The 26,414-nt window shown below is 41.3% G+C and overlaps 1 protein-coding gene across 2 annotated transcripts in view; it reads left to right on the top strand.

The window, feature by feature from the left end:
- The window catches only part of DSCAM (DS cell adhesion molecule), a 476,818-nt gene that overhangs the window by 378,370 nt on the left and 72,034 nt on the right, over nucleotides 1–26,414 (top strand). For both annotated transcript variants that reach the window (XM_054820229.1, XM_054820238.1), the window contains exons 17-20: nucleotides 882–1,122; nucleotides 2,747–2,893; nucleotides 4,614–4,769; nucleotides 13,290–13,423. In XM_054820229.1, coding sequence (XP_054676204.1) covers nucleotides 882–1,122; nucleotides 2,747–2,893; nucleotides 4,614–4,769; nucleotides 13,290–13,423 — 678 coding nt within the window. The remainder of the gene's footprint in view (nucleotides 1–881; nucleotides 1,123–2,746; nucleotides 2,894–4,613; nucleotides 4,770–13,289; nucleotides 13,424–26,414) is intronic.

The following is a 26,414-nucleotide window of genomic DNA, read 5'->3' as shown; positions in this document are numbered from 1 at the left end:
ATATTGCAATTAGTCCAGTACTGTTTAAATAGAATTTTAGTAGGTATTTCTGTCAATAACAGGCTTTTTCCCTGAGTTGCCAATCCTGTTTTACTCTAGACTACATTTTGTACTGCAGAGTATAGAAATGTTTCCCACTAGTCAGGGACAGGGAATCTTGCACTGTGACTGGGAATTACAGTATATAATTATGGTCAACCATTTCGTACTGTCCATATACTTGAATGCCAGATATTGTACACCTTGTTTTAGTAGCTATTCAGTATGCAAATCCCTGCTTTCCAATTCATTATTGCCTTCAGCACTTATTATCTAATCATCTTTCCACACTACACACTGAATGAACAGAAGCATATTTCAAAGCACAGCGTAAAATTTTCCTAATGCATCTGGCTGAATAAACTTATGTGACTGCCTTCAACAGATCAATAAATGCCTTACTAAAGATTTAGCCAGTGAATGGTAGGGGCTTCTGGCAAAAGCACAATTAATAGTGAATGGTAGGCCTGTAATGCAAATATACCCCTATCAACTCAACTTTGATTGATTCACCTGATAAGAGAACAAAACATTATAAATACAAATTATAACTCAAGATTATCTCCTTATCAGATTTTTCTGTGTATGAACCATTTAGAGGCTTTTATTTTAGCACAAGAATGCACAAATTAGAACAATCTGCACCTGAAATTTGTATGTCATGGTAAAAAGTTACTACTTCATGTGCAGGGAGTATTTTTGAATTGTAGAAATAGACTTGCATTCAGTAGGAAAAAACTTTGTATAAATTTTGACTTTGTATAGATTTCAAAAAACTTTTAGGGGAACAATTTGACTTTGGAGACATGTACTTAATGTGTAATCTTTCATTTTCTGTTTAGGCTCCAAAGAAGCACTTGCAAAATGGAATTATTCGTGGATACCAGATAGGTTATCGGGAATACAGTGCAGGGGGCAATTTCCAGTTCAACATCATCAGTATTGATACCACTGGGGACAGTGAAGTTTATACACTGAATAACCTGAAAAAATTCACCCAGTATGGCATGGTAGTCCAGGCTTGTAACCGGGCTGGAATAGGACCTTCTTCTCAGGAAATCATCACCACTACTCTTGAGGATGGTAGGTCCTGGGCAAACAGCTATCATGGGACATATTATTATTTTATTTCATTTTACCTTGTTACATTTATTACTTGATTAGTGATTATTATAGCGGGGATAATAGAAGACCAGACTTTACAGGTGTTAGGTACAGTAGACAGCTGGATGGAAAGAGAGTGGCCAATGCGTCTGTACAATTTTCATTGCAAGAGATGCAGAATCATCCAGGTAAATAAATGTAACTCTACTAATGTGATATATTCTGCTGTGAATGATACTAAGACCATAGCTTTCATTAAGAAGCCTATTGCTCTGGTGTTTACATATTTGCAAATTTTGTGATCTCATCATAGCTTCATAATGATCTCACCATACTTTTGAGATACTAAGAAGAAAAACTCTGAAAGGTGAAGTGATACTGTTAATTCTGTTGGCTTTCTTTTGTTTTCAGATGAATCTGCTGTGAAACCTAGAGCTTTTGTACTGCACGATACTTTATCTTGTCAGCATAGAGATGCGTGCTTTTTTTCAAGGATATCCAAACTAATGAGAGAAAAATCATTGTTATTTCAGACAAAATTCAACCTGTCTAATCCAAGGAACAATTTAGATTTTTAGGTTTTTTCAAACTGCATAAAAAGTATTTCTCAAACAATGAGAGGGAGTCCTCTAGTGGAAAAAGAGAATGATTCCATAGCCAAAAAGAGGCCCAATATTGTAGAGGATTTTAAAAGCAAATAATAATCCTAAAAGATAGTGTAGGTCAGATTTTCAGCTGCTATAAATTGGCATTACTGTACTGAAGTCAGTGCCAGCTAGGAATCTGACATTTTACATGGGGGAAATGGAGTAGCACACATCTAAAATTCTCAAGAGCTACAGATTTTGAGTCATACGCATCATGGAAGGCTGGTGTTTTTCATTTACTTTAAATGTTTCTAGGCCTAGACAGGTCACTGTAGGACCTCAGAAAGAAGTATACTCACATGTGCATATATTTTGTATTATAATAATTTTTTTTTTTCTTCAGAATCTGGCATGCTTACTTTTCCTGGTAATGGGGTTTTTTGGTCATTTTTTGTGTGTTGTGTCCCTCTCAGAATTAAAGATGTCATGAGTTTTAAAAGCAATGCCAAATACTAATACTGCTGCATTGCATTGACAGTAAATGGCCAAGGGAAAATGCCTCAGATTTGGCTGACTTTTTCCAATTTTTCTGAATGGTAGTGAAAATATTTTATGAATTTTTTTTCCAATATTTTTAATAGGAGCTTCTGCTTTCCCTTGGTAACAATTTTAAAGGAACATTAGAATTGTCCAGAAAGATGGCAATTTGGCTGCAAACTTAAAAAAAAAAAAATTTAAATTGTTTACAGAATATTCTGCATATTTCAGCACTAGGACACATTTCTCGTTCAAAAGAATTGACAAAAAAGCTATTAAAAGACTAGTCAGCAAGTGGGAAAGCAGCACTTGCAGAAGCATGTAGATTGTAGCAAGAATAGAAGTTTTGCATTGTTAACACTGTGTAACTGCTGATTAAATAATGGGTGGTGGAATAAGAATGGAAATTGGAAGGGTAGCCGAAGGGTAAACATTGAGTTGTATTCATCTAGTTAAAAATGGTGAATTTCTTATTCCAGTGCCCAGTTGCCCTCCAGGGAATGTGCAAGCCACTGCCACATCACCAGAAACCATCTCTATTTCTTGGTCAACGTTGGCAAAAGAAACCCTGAATGGGATTCTACAAGGATTCAGGGTTATCTACTGGGCGAATCTCTTGGACGGAGGTGAGACAAACCAAGTAACAAATCATATGTGGCCTTTATGTCATTTACTCTGTGCTGTGAAGGCATTGTACTTCCTTTTCTCTTCGATTTAGAGAAAGCTTCATCTACCTGTGAAGGAAGCCATCTTCGGTAGAGCTTTAACAAAGTAGAAGGCATTGCGAAGCCGCCTGGAGGGGCCCTCAGGGAAGGCTTCCACCATGGAGGTGCAACACTCCATAGACCTGTCATAGTACCCAAAATTACCTGAGCAAATTTTATCTCAGTTACAAAGTCCAGCAGGTTTCTTTTGTAAAGAATGATGATATGAACCTAGAACGTAACCTGCCCAATCCTGGATTTTATTTTAGTTTAGTTGGTTATCTGCTTGCTTAGCTAGTTGCCTACTTGAGAGGTTATTGCTTATTTTTTGACAGGATGTATTTCATCTCCATAGCTGCGGGCAAAAGAAGAAAACGTTTTTGGAAAAGGATTGTTATTTTCATGCCAGCCTCTTCTATTGGACTTATGTGTTGTACTCTTAGCATAATTCCTAGGGAAACAGACTCCTGAGCAGAGAATGAGTGAAATGATCAAAGGAGAAATGAGATACCTTACTAATCTGTAATTTGTCACATGATGATAATTCTATCTATGGTCCTTTCTTGTAAATTAAATATTAGCAGGTTTGAGATGCACATGCCTTTATTCCTATTTGCCCTGCTGAATTTTCACAGCTCTAGGACAATGACCTGACTCCCTTCTTTTGCTCTCATCCATCAGGATCATAGTTCACTCTAAATGCAACTGTCTTGCAAATCCTGGCCTCTGTTAGTATGGCAAGGGGAACCTGGAGTCGATATGTAAACCAGAGGCCCATTGTTACTGCTGGTAATGCTAGAGTCAAAAATATTTGGAAATAAACTACTAATTCCTTTGTAAATTTAAAAATAAAGATTGAAAATGTGTAAGAAGCATACATAAAAATACAGACATCACGGACATAAAATTAAATGTTTTCGGTGATGCCTGTAGTCTCTGGATCAGATCCTGTGAATATTATCAGTGCACATCTAAGCTCCAGTGTGATGACCTACAACATGACGAAAAAAGATGATGTTCATGCAGTGCTTAAAAGTGGATTTTCTTCATTTGGTCAGCTTTATTTTCTGCCCTAAATATGTTTAAAGCTTTTTTGCCGTATGGGTTGTACTTCTTAGCTTGCTGCAGAAAAGATTTGTATGAAGCGCATCATCTTCCTGCAAGTAAATCTGATTTTACTGTGTTTAAACCTATTGTTAGCTGGTATTACTGCCATCAAGTGCTTTGCAGCAGCACTTGCTACGTATTTTAAAGGGGCCTTTTTTTGTTTTGTTTTGTTTTCTTTATGAAGATAACTGATTTTCTTATTTTTGCATAAGGCAATATTTTGCAATAATCTCTTCTTGTTATCTATTCTTTATGAAAAATCTTATTACTTGTAGAAATTTTCAATTCTCTTCCCTATATTTAAAAAAAATGCAAAAAAAAAAAGTTTGAAATTGAAAACTGGGTCTGCTTTGAATGGTGAGAAGTCAGGACACAAAGGCATTTATTTTAATTTATTATAATTCATTGCTATTTTATAATAATGAAGCATTACTTCTCTGGTACACTCTTTAATCCCCAAGATTTCCACAGTAGGTATCAATAGCTGGGAGAAGACTGAACTTGGCAATAACTCAATTTCCTTTTTATTCTATAGAGCTAGGAGAGATAAAGAACGTCACCACTACACAGCCATCACTAGAGCTTGATGGCTTGGAAAAATACACCAACTACAGCATTCAGGTGTTGGCTTTTACACGAGCTGGAGATGGAGTGAGAAGTGAACAAATTTTCACCCGCACTAAAGAAGATGGTAAGGAGTGAAACATTTTCCATTCCCACTTCCACGAAACGTTTGTATGTCTCAGACTTTCAGAATAGTGCAAATATTGTACACAAACATCTGGAGGTCTTGAGTTAGGAGCACATGGAGAGGAGTGTGCGCCCACCGCTTTGAAAACAACCTGACTGTTTCCAAGACTCCGGTTCAGGTGAGCCGGCAGTTTGTAGATAACACTAATGATCTGAGCAAGTTTGTCTCCCCACTCCTTCCCAAATACTTCAGGATCTTATCTGAGAATTTTCAGAGGGTTTGAGTTAATTTTTCAAAGTGATTGAAAATGGGGAAAGGAAGAGAGACTATTCTGGGATGATCTTATATAACTTATATACTTTTAATAAGATGTTTTTCAGTATATATATATAAAAAAAAAATCCTCCAAACACCTCTTCTCTCAAAAGCAAAATGAAGAACAAAAATCTTTTGCCTTTGTTCATAGACCAAAGCATGGAAAATTAAATTCCTAATGCTGAAAGTTTAAGAAACTTTTAATCACACACAGACACACACATGAGATTTCATAATCACTTTCTCGAAACTTTAATTATGGAAATCACTTCAGGTTGCCTCAGTATGATGCCACATACTGATCTATTTCTCAAGGACTAGAATTTCACATTCAGGGAGAGTTTGGTCCCTAACCTGTTTAATGCCTTGAAAACCCCATGAGATGTACAAATACATCTTTAGATCCCTAAACACTTTTGAAAATCTGGATCAAGAATTTTTTGGCAGAAATAAAAATGCACACAGTCCTAGCACTGAAGTTACTTGAATAATGTTTGATTGGTAAATTCTCCCGTGAGTTATGCAAAGTTTTTTCAAGGAAATTAGTCAACGGATTTTTCTTTGTTACTTATCCAGTTTACTGGTCATTCATGAATATATGAATAGATTTGTCTTTTTTTTTTATTTGTAGTGAGATTTACAAAAGTGCCAAGGGAGTAGGTTCAGTAGATTAACTGACTTGATGAATGTGTGGTGGTTTTTTGCCATTAAAAAAAGTGACTTGATAAATGTTATTAATGTTAAAATGTTATTTTTTTCCAATAAAAAGTTAAGGGACTCATTCTAAAATTTACATACATTGTAAGGTCACCTGGCCCCAACTGTAGTTGTATCCAGGGGATGCAGTATAAGTGAAAATTGGACTTCTAAAATTTTCTCTTACATTATCAAATGAGTTATTTGTTCCTTGTTCCATTTTTCAAGTGTTTAATACATTCCATTATTTTGACCAAAGATTAATTAACAGAAAAAAAAAAGTGAATGTTTTATAACTGATAAATGTGAGGAAATTTAGGCACATAGCTATGTTGGTTAATGTAGGTCTGCTTCCTGGACTGCTAGATGTCGGCGTCACTGAGATTCTGCATCAGCTTACAATAATGGCTCTGTTTAAAACTGTCTCAAGGTACTGCACCTAGCCTGAAACTATCAAGGACAATTTGCTCAACTATAGACTTGTGCGTCTAAAACATTGAATGTTAGGTCATTCTGATCCCACCCTAAAGTCCTTTCACAACTACTTTGGACCACCTAAGTCCTGAGTTAGATGCTTTTGAAACACCCAGTGCTTGGAGGTAGATGGCTTTATTTCAAAGAAAAATCTAAAAAATAAGAGCTGTAAAATCACCTGCTGCATTTTCAAGTTATTTTTTTTTGTCAAGTAGATCCCAGCCTGGCAATCTTTCCCTGAATACTCTCTGAACACAAAGGGTCTCACCACAGAGGTTTCGGATTGGGACTTAAGCCACCAGCAGACAGGGGAGTTATCCAACACTGCTCCAGGAGCTCAGGGACAGGCTGGTCTGGGGGAGATATAATTCACGTCAGAGCACTCCTGAGGACAGCAAGAACGCGCTTGTTGGTCTGTGCCTTTGAGCAACGTTGCAGCCTGCTGCCTTATGTGTTAAACTGGCCAGCCAGTCCAATGTTGGGGGACAAGAAGGAGCCTTCTTCCAGAAATCCCTGAAAAGCCAAGCAGTAGAGAGAGCCCCTGGCTCCTGGGTCAGCACTTCATAATGACTGTTTGGGAAAGCCATGCACTGGTTTCTGTTGAGTTAAAAACTTGATGCGATCTGCAAGCTACCAAAACTTGCCTGGGTGCAGATAACATCTTGTCTTTGTGTGAGATTCCTTCAGCTTTTGGAATTGATCAGGTGGCAGAAGTGGTGCCAGCAGTACCTCTGTCTCACTGTGGACAACAAAAACGTGGTGTACTGCTCCTGAAAGGTTGCTGACACTTCACCAAGACCATTCCCCTGCTCTAAAGAGGATCAGATATATCTCAGCCATTGCTAATATTTACTAACCTTTTGTCCAAAATTTACGGCGATGAGGACTTCATAGCCTCCCTAAGTATCTTGTGCCAGTTAAGGATCTACCATAATGCAATCTCTTTTGCTGCACAGTGAGTTGGTCCTTCCTCTTGCTCAGCTGGCCAGGCAGAGCGACGGATAACTTGCCACTTTCTAACAGTATTTCCTATCTGAAGCATTACTGCGCACTTTGCTCCTTCCCGGTGACACATACACCCATCCATCTCCTGTGACCTGTCTCTAGTTTTGCAACCCCCCTCCTCCTAGTTTGCTTCTCCCTTTCTGAGATCAGACAGGCCCTGAGACGTTGGAAGCACATAGACTCTGACAGTGTTTGGCGGCTGTGCAAAGGCTCATCTCTCATCTTTAATCCTCCTGGCAGTTCAGCAATAATTCACCCCAAGGCAGCATGACTAACCTTTTCAGATGTTTTCTGATGCCTCGCAGTGGTTCTACTCATTAAATCTTTTGTCCAGAAAACTGAACTGAAAGGTGTTTCCAGAAAATACAATTATTTCATGTTTTGCTTCAACTTCACAACTTTTTATTAAAGGCAGTAAAGGTTTAGAGTGGAATACATAAAGAGCTGCAGTTAAACATAAGCCAAACCCAAAGTCCCAGGTCTAGACATCCTTAAGGCTGTGTAAGTTAAATGGGAAAAGAGCATTCACATTGCTATACTATATGTATCTAAGGGGTGCCTCATTCCTCAGAAAGAACAGACATTTCTTCTGTAATTTTCTAAGGAAAAGAGGGTCCTGTAGAGGATTATTCAGTAGGACTAATTTCAGTGCACCTAAAAGATCCTGCCCTGAAGTGAGTTTGAACACTCTCTCAGCACGTGAAATACAAATAGTTGGCAGTCTTAACAGAGCTTAGATCTGGAAACCTTGTATCTCTGCTCCCAGACCTTCTCTGGCTAAAATTATGACACAAGATATTTCACCCTCCTCTAATTATATATATATATATATATTTGAGATATTTTTAAGTGGTTGCCAAGCCCCCCACATCGTTATTACTATGAGGCTATATCATGCTATCAATTTCTTTTTTAATTTCTTATACATTAGGAGAAACTTTTCTTTGTAAAATCAATGTTGCAGTGTGTTTCACTGCTGCTGTTGAAAGACAGATCGCAGCCTCCTGTGACTTCTCTGTTGGTGTTCAGCTAGAGACATCAGGCCAAAATTTCTCTAGCAGGCTTGAAATCTCCAGCATAGCAAAATAAGAGTAACCAGTGAGCCTGGATGAAATGAGTTGGTGCTTCGATTTCTTGTAATGTTTGATACTGATTTTAGACACCAGAGGTCAGACATTGCTGCTGATCAGCTTAGGAAAGGGGAACAGCTCTAGCAAGTAATAGGAAATGAGTTTGCCTTTCAATGTGATCATGTTTATGGGTTTTGCCTAGCTTCCCCCCCCCCCATTAGCCTTCAGAAAAAGAAACTGCTTTTCTTGTAGTTCCTCCTGGCAGAAAAATAAGCCAAGCAGAAATGCCCGATTTTTAAGAATTTTTTGTGGTTTTGTCCCCTACCTTTTCCACTTTACAGTTTCTAATAAGCTGATTGTCTTCTTCACCTGAGGATTTAATTTACTAAATCATTAAAAATTCAAGTAGCTCTTCAAATTCTCTTCCTCGCTGTGTTCAAAGTACAGTTTCGAAAGCTACTCCACATCGTAGCAATGGGGGGTTGACAAATTCCCTCTCTGTTTCTGCACTGCAAATGTGATATGAGAAAAGTGTAGCTGAGACAATGAATTTGCTCCCCGTACATGCCCGGCACATGGTGCAGCACCTCGGCTGGCAGCAGCACCTCTGACCTTGGGCAGAACTGGCCAGTGGAGAACACGGCCCCCAGAGCCCACTCCCATGGAAAGCTTCAATTCCTGCAATTGGCAATTTGGCTTTCCTTTCAACATGATCATATTTATAGGGTTTGTCTTGCTTTTTTTGCCCCCATTAGCCTTCGGAAAAAGAAACTGCTCTTCTTGAAGTTCTGGCAGAAAAATAAGTCAAGCAGAAATACGCATTTTTTTAAGAATTCATTGTGGTTTTGTCCCCTACTGCTGCTTTTTACTGAGTGTGCGGCAGAGTTTGCTTCTGGGGTTTCTGTGGTGCAGGAGGATGCATGTTTCTCTTTCGTATCGGTTTCTTTTGAGAAAATGCATTCTTATGCACAGAAAGCTGTTTGTATATCACAGGAGGCTTTGCTCGGTGCAGCAGCGCTGTCCTTCCAGCTCTGCTCTGCCCCTGAGGTCAGTGTTCAGAGCAAGAGGAAAGCTGCAGCAAGGGAGCAGCAGGGTCTGGGTGCAGGGACGAAGGAGGAATAACACTAAACCCCTTCGCCAGCCTCATTGTAAGCCTGAGCCCAGAGAGATTTTCCTCCTCTCATTTCTGTCTCTGGACATCAAGCTTCCTGGCAATTGGCATGAGAGAGATGGATAAGGATACCATCTGACGAAGCTTTATATTTATTCTAAACTGAGTAAGCATAAATCTAATCAAGTGCATGTTCAGTACTCTTTGGAGCAGAGCTCTGCTTGGGCTCATTCAGCTGGTGAGGATGGCTGTGCAGTTCATTGCCTGGGCACTGTGATGGAAAATTGCCCTTACTCACCCCTTAATGCATTTTTTTCTATTGTGAAAGATCTCCAATTTTATCTTTTTGACTAACAAAATAAGGTACAGAATAATAAAATTTCCCCTTGTGAAACTGGTAGGATGTGATAGAAATGGTGTGATTAATATGAGGCCAGTTCAGAATGAATGAGAGGTGGACAGCACATGTGATTGTATTTTGGCCAGCATGGGTCTAAATTGTAGGTGGGATATCTACACGAACAAAGGCACTACTGGCAGCAGTCGGGAGTTTATTGTGTTTTGTTTTTCATAAATGTAACAGTCAATAAGATAGTCTTGTGTGGTGCAGAATTAAAAATCTGTTTTGGAGCAGGGTTCAGTTTTCTGATATATTGGTGATATCGCTCTTAAATGCACCACGCTCTGTACATTTGCCTCCCTGCTGTTCAGTACTGCGAAGAAAAATGGTGATAATCTCTCTGCTTATGAAGAGGGGAATGAGAAAGTTCCTGGAGTTCCTCCCCGTTATCCAGCACATCTAAATGCTGTTTCCCGGAGTAGTCGTATCAGTATAATTGCCTTCTCTGCGTTAGTATTTCACTTGCACTGTCAAGAATACAAAGTGTTCTCCTCCACATGAAAGCAGCATGCTATTTCTGTGTCTTTCAAAGCCTTGCTAGCTGGAGAATGAGGGCATTTTTGATCTTAAATTTGCCAAATCTGCTCCCTGGAAGGTTGCAAAGTTGGCTAGAAGCAGTCCTCGGCTTCTCTCTGCTTAGCCCTAGTTGTCCTCCGGCTTCTTATCATTATTTTACCCCTGGTGACCACGGAAAAAAGAAACTATGGTATTGTGCACATTTAGCTTATCTTTGCTTGGATCTGTGGCAATTTATGTGCTAAATAACGATCCCTGGAGAATTCAGTAAGACAGCCCAGGTCTCCTGATTCTGCTGTCTCATAATGACTGAAGCTAGTAAGGCTACAGGATGCAATGGCCATGAGAGAATATGCTTTAAGATTGCATAGCAAGACTGGGGTCTTTCCACTCCAAGATAAGGCAGGCACCACATTCCTCCACCACAACTTCTTCAGATACTCAGGGAACCCATGTTTAGTAAGAAATGTTTCAGTTAATGCTGAGCTAACACATAGTAATCTTGTTTAGGTCCAGGGCATGAGTTTGAGCAATGACTTTACCCTCTGGACAGAGGATAGTGGTGGTCTGTAAGGCATCAGATGACAGTCTGCAGAATTCTTGCTGAGGAAATGTAAACACTTCCCCACACACTGTCATTCCCACATGCACAACCCAGCAAACAAAGACAAAAAGAGGAGTAATAAATGAACATTCAGAATAATTTTGGCACCACTGCAAAAACTGTTGCCTGATTCCAACCCCTCTGCAACAGGGCGGAGGGCTCTTTGAATTAGAAATGCTTCAGAAATTTGACTATATGACTTTCTTTCCAGCCCTTCATTCTGCTGGTCTGTATAGTAGACAGAAATACAGCAGTCCAATGACAAGTAATATTTTCCACATATGTCCATTGACTGGAAAATTCTAGATGAATTTTGAGTTGACGGCCAGCAGTTGACGGCCATGACCAATTACCATCAGAACCTGTCCCTATAGATCACACCCTAATTTAACAATAAATTACTTTAACCTCATACATCTATTTGCAGTGATTTCCAGAAAACATTACTAACCGTAAAGGAATCCTCCCGTGGGTTAAGTAATTACCCTGGAGAGCTAGCTTTCACTCTTCAGCAGCAGGAGCAAATAGCATTTCTAATGAGCTGGGTATAAATAACAAGTTGAATGCTGTCAAGCATCAATATTTACTCTGCATTGGATAGAACTGCTAACTGAATTAGCCCCTTTGCAGTGAGGGACTGGGTTTGCATGCAATTATAATCATGACATTCTCACTTGATGCCTTATTAGCTTTCTCAACACACTATAAATAGAAAATGCATATTCAGAAATGTTGCACTGAGTGGTGCCTATCCGTCAGTTTTCCTACATCATCCAGTGGTACCTTTACAGATATAAAATTAAAGTTCTCCTTATACGCTTTTTACAACCTGAAGTAGCTAGCTGCAACACTAAGCAAATTTAGAACCCAGGCTGTCTGACTTGTCTTTATAGGCAAAGTTTTTTACCACCATAACACCTACTTACTTAAATGAGGTAGAACCAAGATTAAGGATCCATCTATGAAGATCAGCTTGCTGGACAAGGGGTTTTCCATCTATATTGCACAATAACTGTTTTCTGTGAAAGTTAAGAAAGCTGATCAAGCATTGGAATGGTAATTTTACTGGATATTCTAACATATTGGTTATTTTGCTTGAAATTAGACAAAAATATTAGATTCTTCATGAACCAAAAGTTCTGCAGAAAACAGAGTCCATCAAAATGTTTCATTTTGTCTTTAATACCATATGTAGTAATTTCCAGTAAAACATATCTATTTTAATAATTTTACATTAATATTCTCCACAGGCAGTATTAAAATATATTTAAAATTATTTATTTTTATGGCTTTAAAAATATTTTAAAATAAGTTCCTGTTGACAAAAAGATGGGTTTTTTCAGGAAACTTTAAAACAATTTATTCTAATGTTAATTGTAGCCCTTGCTATTTTGTTTAAGTACCAGCTGATGTGTAATGTGATATTCTAGCATACAGGAATTTTTTCAGATTAGTATAAGAGCACTTCCAAAGTTGGAGAACATTGTAGCATAACGTGTGTTTGAAAAATAACATATGTTCATGAAATTAAAGTCTTTCTCAAAATGCAAGCATGCAGAGATACAGTTAAGATTATATACCAAGATTTTAGCATTTCCTGGCTGAAGTTTTTTCACAGTGGTTTTAGAGAGGAGGGGTTTTTTTCTCTTTTTCTGCGGCAGTTTTCGATGGCTTATATAAATAGCTGCTGTAATTAAAGAAATAGATATGTGCTCAAATACTGCAGTTCCAGACAGAGGTGTGAGCTGCTGAGAGCAAGGCTGGTGGAACAGAGGCGGTGTGGCCATACGTCTGCTCACACGTCACACCGCTAGCTAGACCCTGGGTCACGTCAAGCAGTGCTAACTGTACGGGACTGCAGCTCATTTGCTCTCCACTTCATTAAATTCACAGCTCTACTCTGTGTGTCCATTAAACTGTTCACATGTGTATTATTTATACAGCAAATAATCACTGGGCATGAGTTATATCTTCAAAACTGACAATTTATAATTTGTTTTTAGCAATTTCCACTGGCCACAGCCAACATATTATCATGCATGTGGCCTAGGGGTGGTACTTCACAAAAGTTTAACCATCAGAGGCAGCTTCTGCCTCAAGGCCCTCTGAAGCAGACCCTCTCATCTCTTAGGGATGGGGGCGCAGCCCTCCAAACCCTCTCCCCTGGCACGAGCAGCATGGAGGCTGCTTCCTAACACAGGATGTCCGCCTTGGTCCACAGGGGCACAGTTACCAAAGCGGTACGCTCCACTTCTCCTTTTTGCTCCTCCGTTACACTAGGATGACTGAGTGCCTGCTTGGGCCACTCTAACATATCTTGGTTTTGCAGTTCCAGGTCCTCCCGCTGGAGTTAAAGCAGCTGCAGCTTCGGCCTCCACCGTCTTCGTGTCCTGGCTCCCTCCTCTCAAGCTGAATGGCATCATTCGGAAATACACTGTCTTCTGCTCACACCCCTACCCCACAGTAAGTCCCTCAGGGCGACCAAAGAAGTGCAGTGCTGCCTCATGATGCTGAAATTGTGTGTCTGTAGGTGCCCAGTGCTTGACGTTTTCGTTGCCTCTTCCTTTCCTGCCATTTGCTCTTTCCCCTAAGCAAGGGTGAAGGGGGATCCTGGGGCTACGGGGTGACTTGAGAGTTGGTTTTGGTTTTGGTTTTTCCCACCTATAAAACTTTTGCAGTACTTCAAACTTATTGCAGAGTGCTGACTTACACATCATATCAAAACTCACCATTGAAGTAGAGTATCTTTTAAGGCATGGGGGTTTTTTTTAGAATTTACTCAGTGACCTTTTACAGGACTGCCTGCAAGCTATGTAGAGCCCTGTTGTAGCTGGAGGCGTGTATTTATATACCCAGCTGATGAATCTGACTTCTGTTTTCATCTAAGTTCTCACCATTTTGACTTGGGTATTCATGTGTGAAGGAGCATAATAACTTATGAATGAACATATTTGCTTGTGAATAAACTTATTTGTGCCTGGAGTATTTGCCCACTCTAGGTCGACATGCTATTACTTGCTGAGAAAGTGACAAGAGGAAAATAGAATCGAATGTCAGTTATCTTTCTCTCTGTTCGAGTCGCAAAGGAATCCAGACATCTTTAAACACAAGGGCCAATTCCTCTTTGTAAACACCTATACACATTTATTTTAATATGCATTGAAAAAGTACTTATTAAGTTTTTATCCAAGGTTTTAATTTAGTTTTTAAGCAGGACTTCCCATCAAAGGTAGCATTGCAAGTTGCAAAAAGTAGTCTTAGTTTAATAGACAAGGAAAATACTGTTCCAGAAGAAGGAAGGGTTTGACAGGGAAATTTCCAAAAGTGCCTCAGGCTTGTTTTCAAAACTGGCTGGGAGAGAGGAAGGCCTGAGGGTGTGTCTGAATGGGACCCTGCGGGCAGACACAGCCTCACCCAAACCACTCTTCCAGCAAGTGAACTAATTCTGCAGGTGCTCAAGGGGGGATGGGGCAAAACACATAGGTCCATTGATGGCTATGCTTAAATGGATACATCCTACTATAAGCAGGGTTTATTAGTCACATCCAAAGCTAAGGGTTGCAGATCTTTGCTTCATTTATGTTTGTGGTGGACGCCAGGTACTCCCCCAAAGCCGATCTATCACTCCCCTCCTCAGCTGGACGGGGGAGAGAAAATATAACGAAAGGCTTGTGGGTCAAGATAGGGACAGGGAGAGATCACTCACTAATTACTGTCATGGACAAAACAGACTCAACTTGGGAAAATTAATTTATTACCAATCAAATCACAGTAGGATAATGAGAAATAAAACCAAATCTTAAAAACACCTTCCCCCCATCCCTCCCTTCTTCCCAGGCTCAACTTCACTCCTGATTTCTCTACCTCCTCCCCACAGTGGCACAGGGGGATGGAGAATGGGGATTGTGGTCAGTTCATCACATGTTGTCTCTGTCGCTCCTTCCTCCTCAGGGGGAGGACTCCTCACACTCTTCCCCTGCTGCAGCCTGGGGTCCCTCCCACCAGAGATAGTCCTCCACCAACTTTTCCAATGTGAGTCCTTCCCATGGGCTACAGTTCTTCACCAACTGCTCCAGTGTGGGTCCCTTCCACGGGGTGCAGTCCTTCAGGAGCAAACTGCTCCAGCATGGGTCCCCCACGGGGTCACAAGTCCTGCCAGCAAACCTGCCCTGGCGTGGGCTCCTCTCTCCACAGGGCCACAGGTCCGGCCAGGAACTTGCTCCAACGTGGGCTTCCCATGGGCCGCAGCCTCCTTCAGGTGCCTCCACCTGCTCCGGCGTGGGGTCCTCCACGGGCTGCAGGTGGAATCTCTACACCCCCTCATCCTTCCTCCATGGGCTGCAGGGGGACAGCCTGCCTCACCAGGGTCTTCTCCAGGGGCTGCAGGAATGAATGTCTGCTCCAGTGCCTGAAGCACCTCCTCCCCCTCCTTCTGCACTGACCTTGGTGTCTGCAGAGTTGTTCCTCTCACATATTCTCACTCCTCTCTCTGGCTGCAATTGCTGCTATTTTTTTTCTCCCCCTTCTTAACTCTATTATCCCAGAGGCACTACCACCGTCACTGATGGGCTCGGCCTTGGCCAGCAGTGGGTACGTCTTGGAGCTGGCTGGCATTGGGTCTATGGGACCTAGGGGAAGCTTCTAGCAGCTTCTCACAGAAGCCACCCCTGTAGCCCCCAATACCAAAACCTTGCCATGCAAACCCAATACAGTGTTTTGGGACTACTGACTCCTAACTCCATTAATTTAATGAATGTAGCCACGCAAACCAAACTATCTTGAGCATACTGTTTAAATGTCAACTAGTCAGAGATTTTTCCATCATGGTTTGTACATTTCAATGGCACACAGTGGGTTAAAGAGGTTGGAGTTTACAAAACTGGATCTTGCTATTAGGGCTCTGCTCCAAGGGGACCAAACACTTCTCTGGGGGGTTGGAGAGAACACCAGGTGGTGCTGCTGGCTTTTGCTAGTTACCATGCACAAAGCTGCAGTGTTGCTTCCTCAGGCTTTGCTAGCAACAATTTTTTGTACGTTTAAATCACCAGGAAAATAAACATCCTCAGTTAATTTTTTTTCTCTAATTTGCAGTTGTCTCATATACAAAATTATTGGTTTTAAGCCTGCTTATTGTATGGTTATCTTTTGGAGTACCTCTGTGATGGACAATGACAAGAATAGTTATTCTTTTTGCTGGTCTTGGCCTGTACTGAATTTTACTGCTATATTTTTGTGGTGTTCATTATGGCATGATGTCAGGGTATCACCATATACCTTAGCCCAAGGTAGAGGAACTTGGAGGTGTTTGTGTTTTCTACTAATCATTAATGTGTTCATGTATAGTTATCCTGTCGTTACCTATGTGCATGAAGGGGTGTACGTGTTTTTGTGCATATAAATAGATGTATCTACATGCACATATGTGTGTGTATATATATATGTACAATATGTATCTGAGGATATTCCCTGCACTGCTTCTTACTAGTGTTTTGCAGATTAGCATGAGTTGTGGCTTACAGAGCAGGTCTTCTGTATCAGCCCTGTGTGATGAGTGAGGCAGTGGTCACAGGCAGTGGTCAATTTCCAGAAGCCAAGTTGGACATCTTTAAATAAATGTAAGAGCTTAGGACACATTTAATATAGGATGCACTCCCCCCTGGCTTCATTTCTAACAAAATGCTTTGTTAGCTTTTATTCTTAAAAGGATTGTGAAATAAAAAGTTATTTTATTCAGAGCTAGCTTTGCAGTGAAACAAGTCTGTTGCAGAGGTTCTTAAATGTTAACATTCCTGCACAGATATGGTCTATATATCCCAAGGAAGTTCTTGTATGGTTCACTGTTGGCAGAGACAAGCAGCTGACAGAGAAAGTGGTCTTAAATTAGGGTGGGGAGGGGAATAAATAGAAGACCTGTGTCTTTATCATCTCCTCTGCCACCGTAAGTATACTGCAAGTGTTGTAGTTGTAGGCATAGAGCATTAAAAACTTCCTGAACAAACTTCTTCCTTTAACCAAAGCACTGGTTGCAAAATAACTTTGCTAAAAGTCTGCCATTTAAAGAGAAAGGCAAACTCTAATTTTTAAGCATCAGTGAGGAGAAAGAGAAAAGGACAGTGGAAAAGGTAAACTTACAGGAAGGCTATATTCTTTGCAGATTGCGTTTTACAAGCAGTATGTGTATGCTGAGAACAAGTCAATACAGTACACTCTAGACGCTTGGGCTAACAAGACAGTCCTTTGCACAAGAACACTGCTTTGTTGTTTAAGGCACCAACAGGTGTGGTGAGTTGACCCTGGCTGGAGGCCAGGTGCCCACCAGAGCCGCTCTCTCACTCCCCTCATTCACTAGACAGGGGAGAAAAGGCATAACGAAATGCTTGTGGGTCGAGATAAGGACAGGGAGAGATCACTCACTAATTGTTGTCACGAGCAAAACAGACCAGACTTAGAGAGGGAATTCATCTAATTTATTACTAGGCAAAACAGAGTAGAGGAATGAGAAATAAAATCAACTCTTAAAGCACTTCCCCCCACCCCTCCCATCTTCCCGGGCTCAACTTCACTCCCGGCTTCAACCTTCCCCCCCTCAGCGGCACAGGGGGACTGGGGGTTACGGTCAGTTCATTGCATGTTGTTTCTGCCGCTTCTTCATCCTCAGGGGGAGGACTCCTCTCATCGTTCCCCTGCTCCAGCATGGAGTCCCTCTCACGGGGTGCAGACCTTCAGGAGCAAACTGCTCCAGCGTGGGTCCCCCACGGGGTCACAAGTCCTGCCAGCAAACCTGCCCTGGCGTGGGCTCCCCTCTTCACGGGTCCACCGGTCCGGCCAGGAACTTGCTCCAGCGTGGGCTTCCCACGGGCCGCAGCCTCCTTCAGGTGCCTCCACCTGCTCCAGCGTGGGGTCCTCCACGGGCTGCAGGTGGAATCTCTACACCCCCTCATCCTTCCTCCATGGGCTGCAGGGGGACAGCCTGCTTCACCATGGTCTTCACCACGGGCTGCAGGGGGATCTCTGCTCCGGCGCCTGGAGCACCTTCTGCCCCTCCTTCTGCACTGACCTTGGTGTCTGTAGAGTTTCTTACATCTTCTCACTCCTCTCTCCGGCTGCAAAAGCTCTAACTGTTTTTTTTTCTTCTTAAATATTTTATCACAGAGGCACTGATTGGCTTGGCCTTGGCCAGCGGCGGGCCCGTCTTGGAGCCAGCTGGCATTGGCTCTATCAGACACAGGGGGAGCTTCTATCAGCTTCTCACAGAAGCCACCCCTGTAGCCCCCCCACTACCAAAACCTTGCCACACAAACCCAACACACAGGAAAACAAATTAACTCTGTTGTGCATATTTTCACTACAAAGCACAACCCTCATATGACTCTGACATATTATAAGATGAAGATTTGCTACCTCTTGCACAGTTCAGTTTGCTTTGCAACGGCAGAAGCTGTTAAAACTTCTGCTGTCCCTCTACGGAAGGGTGCAGACATTTCCTTTTCAAATATTTTGTGTCCTAAGGACAGTATTTGCCTGGATGTTTCAAGCCAAAAATACGATTAAAGGTGAAAAATAAAAATGATTCTCCACTGCAATCTATTCTCTAGCAAGGATCCAATGTCATACTGTTTAATTGTTGTGCCTGTATTATTGTACAGGCATTATTAGGCAGATCTTTCTCTTTTTTTGTTCTGCAAAAGTAGGAAAAAATACAGAAATACGTCTTAATGGGTCCTTCATTCTTCAAATATAAGAAACAAAACATACCAGAATTTAAGTTAAAATAATTATCCTCTGTGCTAACTCATAGCCCATATTCCCACCGTTCTTGACTCTACTTCCTCCCACATCCATGTCCAACTCCTTGTAGGAGCTGGTTTCTCAAGACCACCTGTAATGGTCCCATGTTGGCCACCTTCCTTCTAGGTGTGCTTATCCCCAGCGTACCGGCAGGACGCTCATCACGCTCGTTTTGCCCAGGCCTCAGGGAAGCAACAGGCAGTGCCATCAGCTGCAGCACAGGCCGCCACCCCATCCCGTCAGTGTAGGTTTTCCCAGTGGTGCCATAGACATTGCACATGGTTTGAATCCTAGCAAAGAAGCTAGGGTGGTTTGGCTCCTACCTGGCTGTGGGGGGAGCTGCTTTACGTGGCTGCTCCATCCACTACTGCCTTGCATTGTAGGTGTGTATTGCCAGGGCTTTTAACAGGGCAAGAGAAAATGAGATTTAGGTGATTTCTGAAAAAAACTCCACTAACCTCTTGTTGCATTCAGGTCAGTACACTACATAAGGAGGAATCAATGGGATTAGATTTAATGAAATTTGGATGGCAGAAAGCGCCCAGAAGAGGTCATCGTGACACAAAGCATGGAATGGCTAAACAGCCTAGGAAACTGTCATCTCAGAACAGGTAAAAAGCAACACAGAAAGAAGGCAGGAGAATGAAGGTTAAAAGGCAGGATTTCCTGGCACAGGAAGGGCTGAAAAAGCATTCGAACTGACAGGGAAAGCAGAGAGAAGTTAAGAGCTGAACACACATAGACCAACTATATCATTTGGGTGTCAACAAAAAGTATGGCATCACTGAATCAGAAATGCACATATTAAAATCAATGTTGCTTTGTTGATCAGAAAAATGCAGTCATTATTGTTGGTGCTGCTGTTGGGGTTTTGTTGGGGTGATCTGTTGGTCAGTGATTTACTAATAGGAGCAAACATATTAAACAGGCTTATCCTGCTGTTTCCAGCAAAGCGGGTCATTAAATTGTGCATCACTGTTCTTCTTTCTCCATGGCATGCCTGGAGATTAATGGAAAGGAGTCATGTATGTAGAACCGCACTATAAAAGGATAATAAATGGAGACCACTCTCCATCTTCTCAGTGTTTTTCCTTTTCAGTACATTGTCAGTTGGTTCTTGTCTTCGTTGCACTCATATTAAGATGTGGAATAAGATGACCTCGCTATCGCTCTCTGATTTCCTGATAGTGAAAGCTAAAAGCAGAACTTGTTTGGGCAATTGTGCATAGAAACTGTTCAGACATGAAAGACATACAATACTGCCAATGGCCTAAAATGTCATAGGGGTTTTATTGGAGCCTTTCCTCCGTCTAACTTAGGAAACATCTTGGTGGCAATCTAATGTATTTCTTTTTCTCAGAGAGTTGCACATTAGCTCTGCCCGTGTTTGGTTTCAGTTGTTGTATACATATTTTGACCAACTGGATTTCCATTTTTAAACTTCCATAGAAAATAGAATTTAAATTGGAAGGTTCCTCTGGAGGTCATTTCATCCAACCCCCTTCTCAAAGCAAGTTTAATTACATGAAGTTGCTCTGGGACGTGTCTGGTGAAGTCTTGAACACTTCCATGCATGGCGATCCCACGGTCCCTCTGGGCCCCAGTTCCAATATTTTACCACAGTCTCATAGTAATTTTTTTCCCTCTCAGTTGATCAGAATTTCTCATGTCAAAACTTTTGCCACTCTGTAGCTTCAATAAGACCTTGGCTCTATCTTCTCTGTATCATCTGATGAAGTATATGTAGATGGGAATAAAGAACCTTCCTTCTTAAGGCTGACAGACATAGTTGGCTCAGCCTATCCTTTTACGTATGTGCTGTGCTCCAGTCTCCTGACCATCCCCAGACGGCCCTGTCCTGTACTTGCTCCGGTATGTCCATGGGGTATTTTTGTACTGGCGAGCCCAAGATTGGACAGAGTACTTAGATGCAGTCTCATAAGTGCAAAGTAGAGAAGAAGGTTCACCTCTCTGGACCTGCTGACTACACTCTTATGAATGTAGAGTTACAAATATCAGACCTGCTTTTCTGCAGAGCTGCCTCTTGGACAGTCAGCCCTCAGGCTGTACTAGTGCATGGGGTTATTCTATCCCAGGTGCAGGACTTTGTATTTGCTCTTTTTGAGCTTCATGAGACTCCGGTCACCCCATTTCTCCAACCTGTCTAGGTCCTCCTGAACAGCAGCCCTGCTCTCTAGCATATAAACTATTACCCCCAGTGTCAGGCCATTCACAAACTTGCTGGAAGTGCACTCTTGTTCTGTCACTCAGGTTATTAATGAAGACATTAAACAGTATTAGTCCCAGAAAATGATCCCCAAGGGATACTACTAATTACTGGCTTGCAGCTGAACTTTGCGCCACTGATCACAAGTCTGAGACCAGCAGTGCAGACAATTTTCCATCCATTTTATTGTTCACATATTCAGCCCATATTTCACCAATCAGGTGATAACGAGGCCAAGTGAAGACTTGGTCAAAGGCTTTGTTAAAGCTGAGGTAAACAACATCCACCACCCTCCCCTTGTCCACAGTGCCAGTCACCTTGTCATAGAAAGCAATCAGGTTGGTCAAACATGATTTACCTTTGGTAAGTCCATGTCAACCGTTCCTTCCTCTCCTTCATGTGTTTAAAAATGGCATCTAGTAGGGTTTGCTCAATAACTATCTCATTATTGAGCCTAGGTTCACCAGCCTGTGGTTACCTAGATCCTCCTCCTTGCCCTTCTTGAAGATGACTGTGGCATTTGCCTTTTTCCAGTGATCAGAAGCCTCCCCTAATTGCCATCATCTTTCAAATACAACCAAGAGTAGCCTCACAATGACATCAGCCACCTCCTTCAGCACCCTCAGATGCATCCTATCTGGTACCATGGGTTTCTGTATGTCTAATTAAGTGATCCTTAAGTGCCCCCTAATTTAATCTCCCTCTACTGTGAGTACAGCTTCACTCCCAAATACTCTTCAAGAAGGTTCAGGGACCTGGAAGACTGAAAGCAAACCTTACCAGTGAAAACAGAGAGGAAAAAAAGGCATTGACTACCTTAGCTCTTTTCAAATTTCTTTTCACTAAGTACCCTGCCTCCTTGAGCAATGGGCCCTGTCATAACGTGACTATTTTCAGAGGTTATACATTGGTAAAGGTTCAGACTGCCGAGGAGACAAATCTGGGCTGCCTTCTAGTGAGGTGATCACAAGCTCAGTGCAATACCCAGAATCCTCCTTGACTGTCTTACTAAACCAACGTCCACACAACGTTTGAAAGTAGGAGGTAAAAGAAGAGTACCCACTGGGCACCAGTAGCTAAGGAATTAAAACAATCAAACATCAGGATTGCCAATAAATGTATGTTTATTAAGCATCTAAATATTTGCTAATAGTCTCTATGTTTGATTTAACCTTATCCAAATATTCATGGACAAAAGTATATAAAATCTTAATGGTAATAAGAATGATAATAACACCAATAACACTTATGATTGCAACTGAGGCGGCTGAGAGTGTCATGCAGTCAAGCATCCCTGACCAGGAGGATGTCACTGTGCTAGTGAGATCCTCAGGTAGCTCTGCTCTAAGGCCAGCTTTTATACAGTTGCTTTACCTATGCACAATTACCTATGACTTATGATCCAAAATCAGACCACAAGTTCAGAGTTGCAGCTTGTGCTCCAAGATCGAATCACAAACCACATGTAAGGTACTTTTCCTGCTTTTTCGCTGATGAGCACTTCTTGAAGCGTCATGTACCAGTGTGCATCCTGTTGGTGCACAGCATGTACCAGGAGTTCTAAGAAAAGAGGAGGAGGAGTCAGTCACCACAGGCCCAAACTCCTCTTAGCCTTCCTTTTGCTGCTGATGTACTTAAAGACACCCTTATTGGTTTTGTCCTCCACAAAACAATTGTGTTTGAGTTCAGTTAGGATCTACATGTTCGTCCATGCTGATCCTGTCGTGCTTACTCAACTTTCCATACATTCCAAAAGACCATTCTTGTGCTCTGAGGAGGTCGTCCTTGAAGATTAGCCAGCTGTTCTGAGCATCTTTGCCCTTTGTGACAGTTTCCCATGGGATCACCCCTCTCAGGATCTTGAACTCCTGTCTTATGGTCACAACAGCCAAAGTTGGCTCTGATGAATCCTCTGATGGGTCTTGTTCACCCTCACCAGTGCCCAGGGCATTATACATGTTCCGAATTTACAGATCTGCAAGTGGAACAAGAGTCTTTTTTCTGTTGTCAGAAGTCACAACTTTCAGCTTTCTAATATCCTGACTGCCACCTTCCACTACCTGTTTGAGCATGTTCTCCTACTGTCCTTCCTTCTTTGTGTTGTGTGACTCAGGTTCTCATCGCCACATGCAGTCCTGAGCAGAGCTGCTGGGTGCCTCTGCGTACCTGCTCTGATAACTGATAGGGTAATGACTGTACCATTCAGCAGTGCTCTGGCTTTCCCCACTCCCCAACAGGTCCCTTCTTGCAAGACTATGAGCACGCTCAAGCTTTCCCCATCCAAGCACTCATCAGTTAGCTTGTGAGCACGGTTATTGCCACGTGCTCCTGCTGCCAACGCCACCCCCACAGCAAAGGGGAGTGTGGCACAGGCACAGGCATCTGTGGGGGGATGCTTTCACTGATACAATGTGTTCCTGTCTAAGCAGAGTGGACTGGCTTCTCCATAGGTGACAATGTTCTCCATTTTGCAAAGGTGTGTATGTCTGTTTAGCTCTATGCATGTGTGCAGTGTATGATTTCCGCATCAGAAAAGCTGCATTACCCAAACTGTAATCATTACTGCTTTCTTCTGAAAAGCTGTCTGTGCTGCATGAAGTTATTGCTGGGTTCTCTTGGGCATGATGTTCGATAAACATGTTGTTAATACCAAACCAAACCCATAACTGTTCAGCACATTACAAGAGGGACTGTGATTCTTAAATGTGAATTCCATTGCCTTTGATTAAATGTTTCATATCCACCTTAGTTTTCTGAGTGCTCAACAATCATATCTCTGCCAGACTTTTAAAGTTCTTTCTGTTTTACACCAAATCCCTTACTGTACAGTATGAAGTGAAATTCCATGGAGCAGAGTACAGTGGTACCTCTGTGAAGCTGCTCCGCAAAGCCCCTGAACCAAATTGTGCTCAATTCCACGGTAAAACTCTATTTGATGAGACTACAGATTGCATTTCATTTTCCAGCATGAGTATCCAAAGACTGGAAAATATGACAAGAAGCTTGCAGAGCATCCAGGTACAAATTTTAAAACCTACTGTTCTGATAAGAAGAACCAACTTATTCTCTGGCCTTAAATCCTGGCAATAGTTTTGAAATGTTAGTCAATCAAACTGTTGCTAGTTGTGGAATTCTGCTAAGAGATACGATTTCTCCCTTAAACCCACCTTGACTGAGGTCCCAAATGATCAGAAGCCTGAGGACTGGAACGAGAAGAAATTCCAGAGCGAGATGCTGTTGAACCAGATGAATGGAGTAAAAATGTTCCTGCAAAGTTCCCAGATGATGCTGTCATGATAAGAGTATTAGCTGGATTAGCTGGATGATGAACCAGAACACATTGCATACCCCAATGCTGACATAAGGGTGATGAATAGGAATTATCTCATAGTGTAAACCCTATGGTCAGCCCCAGGTACCTAGCGGTGACCTGTGTCTGAGAGAATCTTTGAAAACTGTAATTCTACAATTCTGGACTTCTCCAAAGCATTTAGAAAAATACCAAAGCTGAAAGCCCAGCAAAGATTCATGTTGGCCTGGAAATACTTCTGAGAAACAGTTGGGCTTGGAAGATGGGCGAGATGAACAGATGTGAAGTAATGATGGAGAAGAAGGAAAAGATCTTATATTTGGCTAAAACCCACGTCAATTTACTTGAAAACATAATTGATATTGGAAACTCACCAACATCTGGAACTGTTTGGGGCAGATGGTTTACTTGCCTTTTTGGTATACTTATTTTTCTGTGAGAAATATACTCTTAAGCCTGTTAGACTTCTATATTTGTTTTATTTTTTTGCTTTTGGTTTGAACCCACTAAGAGAAAAAAAAATGCATGGTTTAACCTGCTGTTAAATTAAGTAACAGATGTATGGTATCTGCACAAGACACCATTCTCATGTATGTTCTGTCTGCTCAGTCCTGTGATAGGATAACCAGCAGCAAGAGCAGCAGTGACTAGACTATTCATCTATTTCTCACATCTCTCTGCATCTTTTTCTGTCAATCTGTAGAGCAGCATGTTGAGGGAAAAACTATAGTCAGATTCCCCAGCCAGGGTGTATTACAGTAGGGTTTTTTTCTGTTCAGTAGAAAAAATGGCATGAATCAGACTCTTTCTCCAGGTTTCCTTCCTTTCTTCCACAAATGCTAGACTGCAACCTCCTAACTCTGGTCACACAGTTTTCAAAAGGTCCCAGTAGAAAACACTCAAGCCAAATATCTTGGTTTCTTACAAAGTCCTATATGTTCAAGATACATTTCCCAATACAAAGGCATGCAGAATCTTCCAGAAAACACCTGGAGGGTATTCTTTGCAATGTACTACTGATATCCTATCAAAAGCATACACAGGACACTCTGGGGGTTGCCCTGTGAAAGAAGAGAGTCATTTCTGCTATGTTTCTGTAACTTATAGACTAAAGGTGGGATTCAGCTCACCTGACTTCAGACATCTCAGAGATATCTATGCTGATTCTAGGGCCCTCATGGCTTTCCTTTCATCAAAGGAAAGAAGCTAGATGTCTGGGAGAAGCTGGATGAATCTTCATCCAAAAGCTTCCTTTCTCTTTATTTACTCTAGAGAAAGTATACATGGTTATCTTAAACCAGATGATATGCATCTTAAACCAGATTATATGAAAGTATATACAATTGTCTTAACCTAGATCTTTAAAGAACCAGAATTAGTTGACATATATTCCCAGCATCCAGATATTTTCCACACAATTCTTTCAGGCAGGTACAAGTCTTGTCTTGATTTTGTATGAGATGTGCCCAAATTCTAACTCAATGTGAGGCAGCTTTGCATCATACTTTCTGTCCCCAGTTACTCTCCAGTTTTAAAGACTTGAATAAAAGGCATGGAAAATACAGCAAAAGCAATTATAGGCCAGAACTGATTTGTTGTTACACACTGTAGAGGCTTCAGTGATTCAAAGGATATTGAAAGTATCTTAAAAGATGAAGGAGGTAAAGAAGTTGGCTAAGTAGGTAAAGTTGCTGTGGAATGGAAGCTTATTTAAAGTCAGCAGAATTTGTAAGGTTGAATTTGTGTACTACAAACAGAATTTACCATTCTGTCTGTACAGTACTTTTTATAGTATTATGATATTTATGTTTATTAATTCTTGTTCTTAATATAGAATAGAATAGAAATAGTGTATAATTTGGGGGTTATTTAAGAAATTGTTTTGAATGGTATTTAAAATATGTCTTTTTTATATACCACATGTACTGTTTACAGCTTTTTCATAGTTATTTCACAGCTTTGTTACCAGCTCTCAGACAAAGCACATTCATTCTTTTAATTGCTTTGTCACCTTTACATTTTTGCCTACCTTATTTTTGTCATGGAGCAGATCTCAAGAGAGATGTGACAGAATATAAATTAATTTTGATGATGTGCTGGTTTATACGATTTTTAAAAGGTCTCCTTGC

This window comes from Grus americana, chromosome 1 (genome assembly GCF_028858705.1).
Source record: "Grus americana isolate bGruAme1 chromosome 1, bGruAme1.mat, whole genome shotgun sequence".
In the NCBI taxonomy this organism is placed as follows: domain Eukaryota; kingdom Metazoa; phylum Chordata; class Aves; order Gruiformes; family Gruidae; genus Grus; species Grus americana.
The sequence above is the reverse complement of the archived record's forward strand: the minus strand, read 5'-3'. Positions and strand labels throughout refer to the sequence as shown.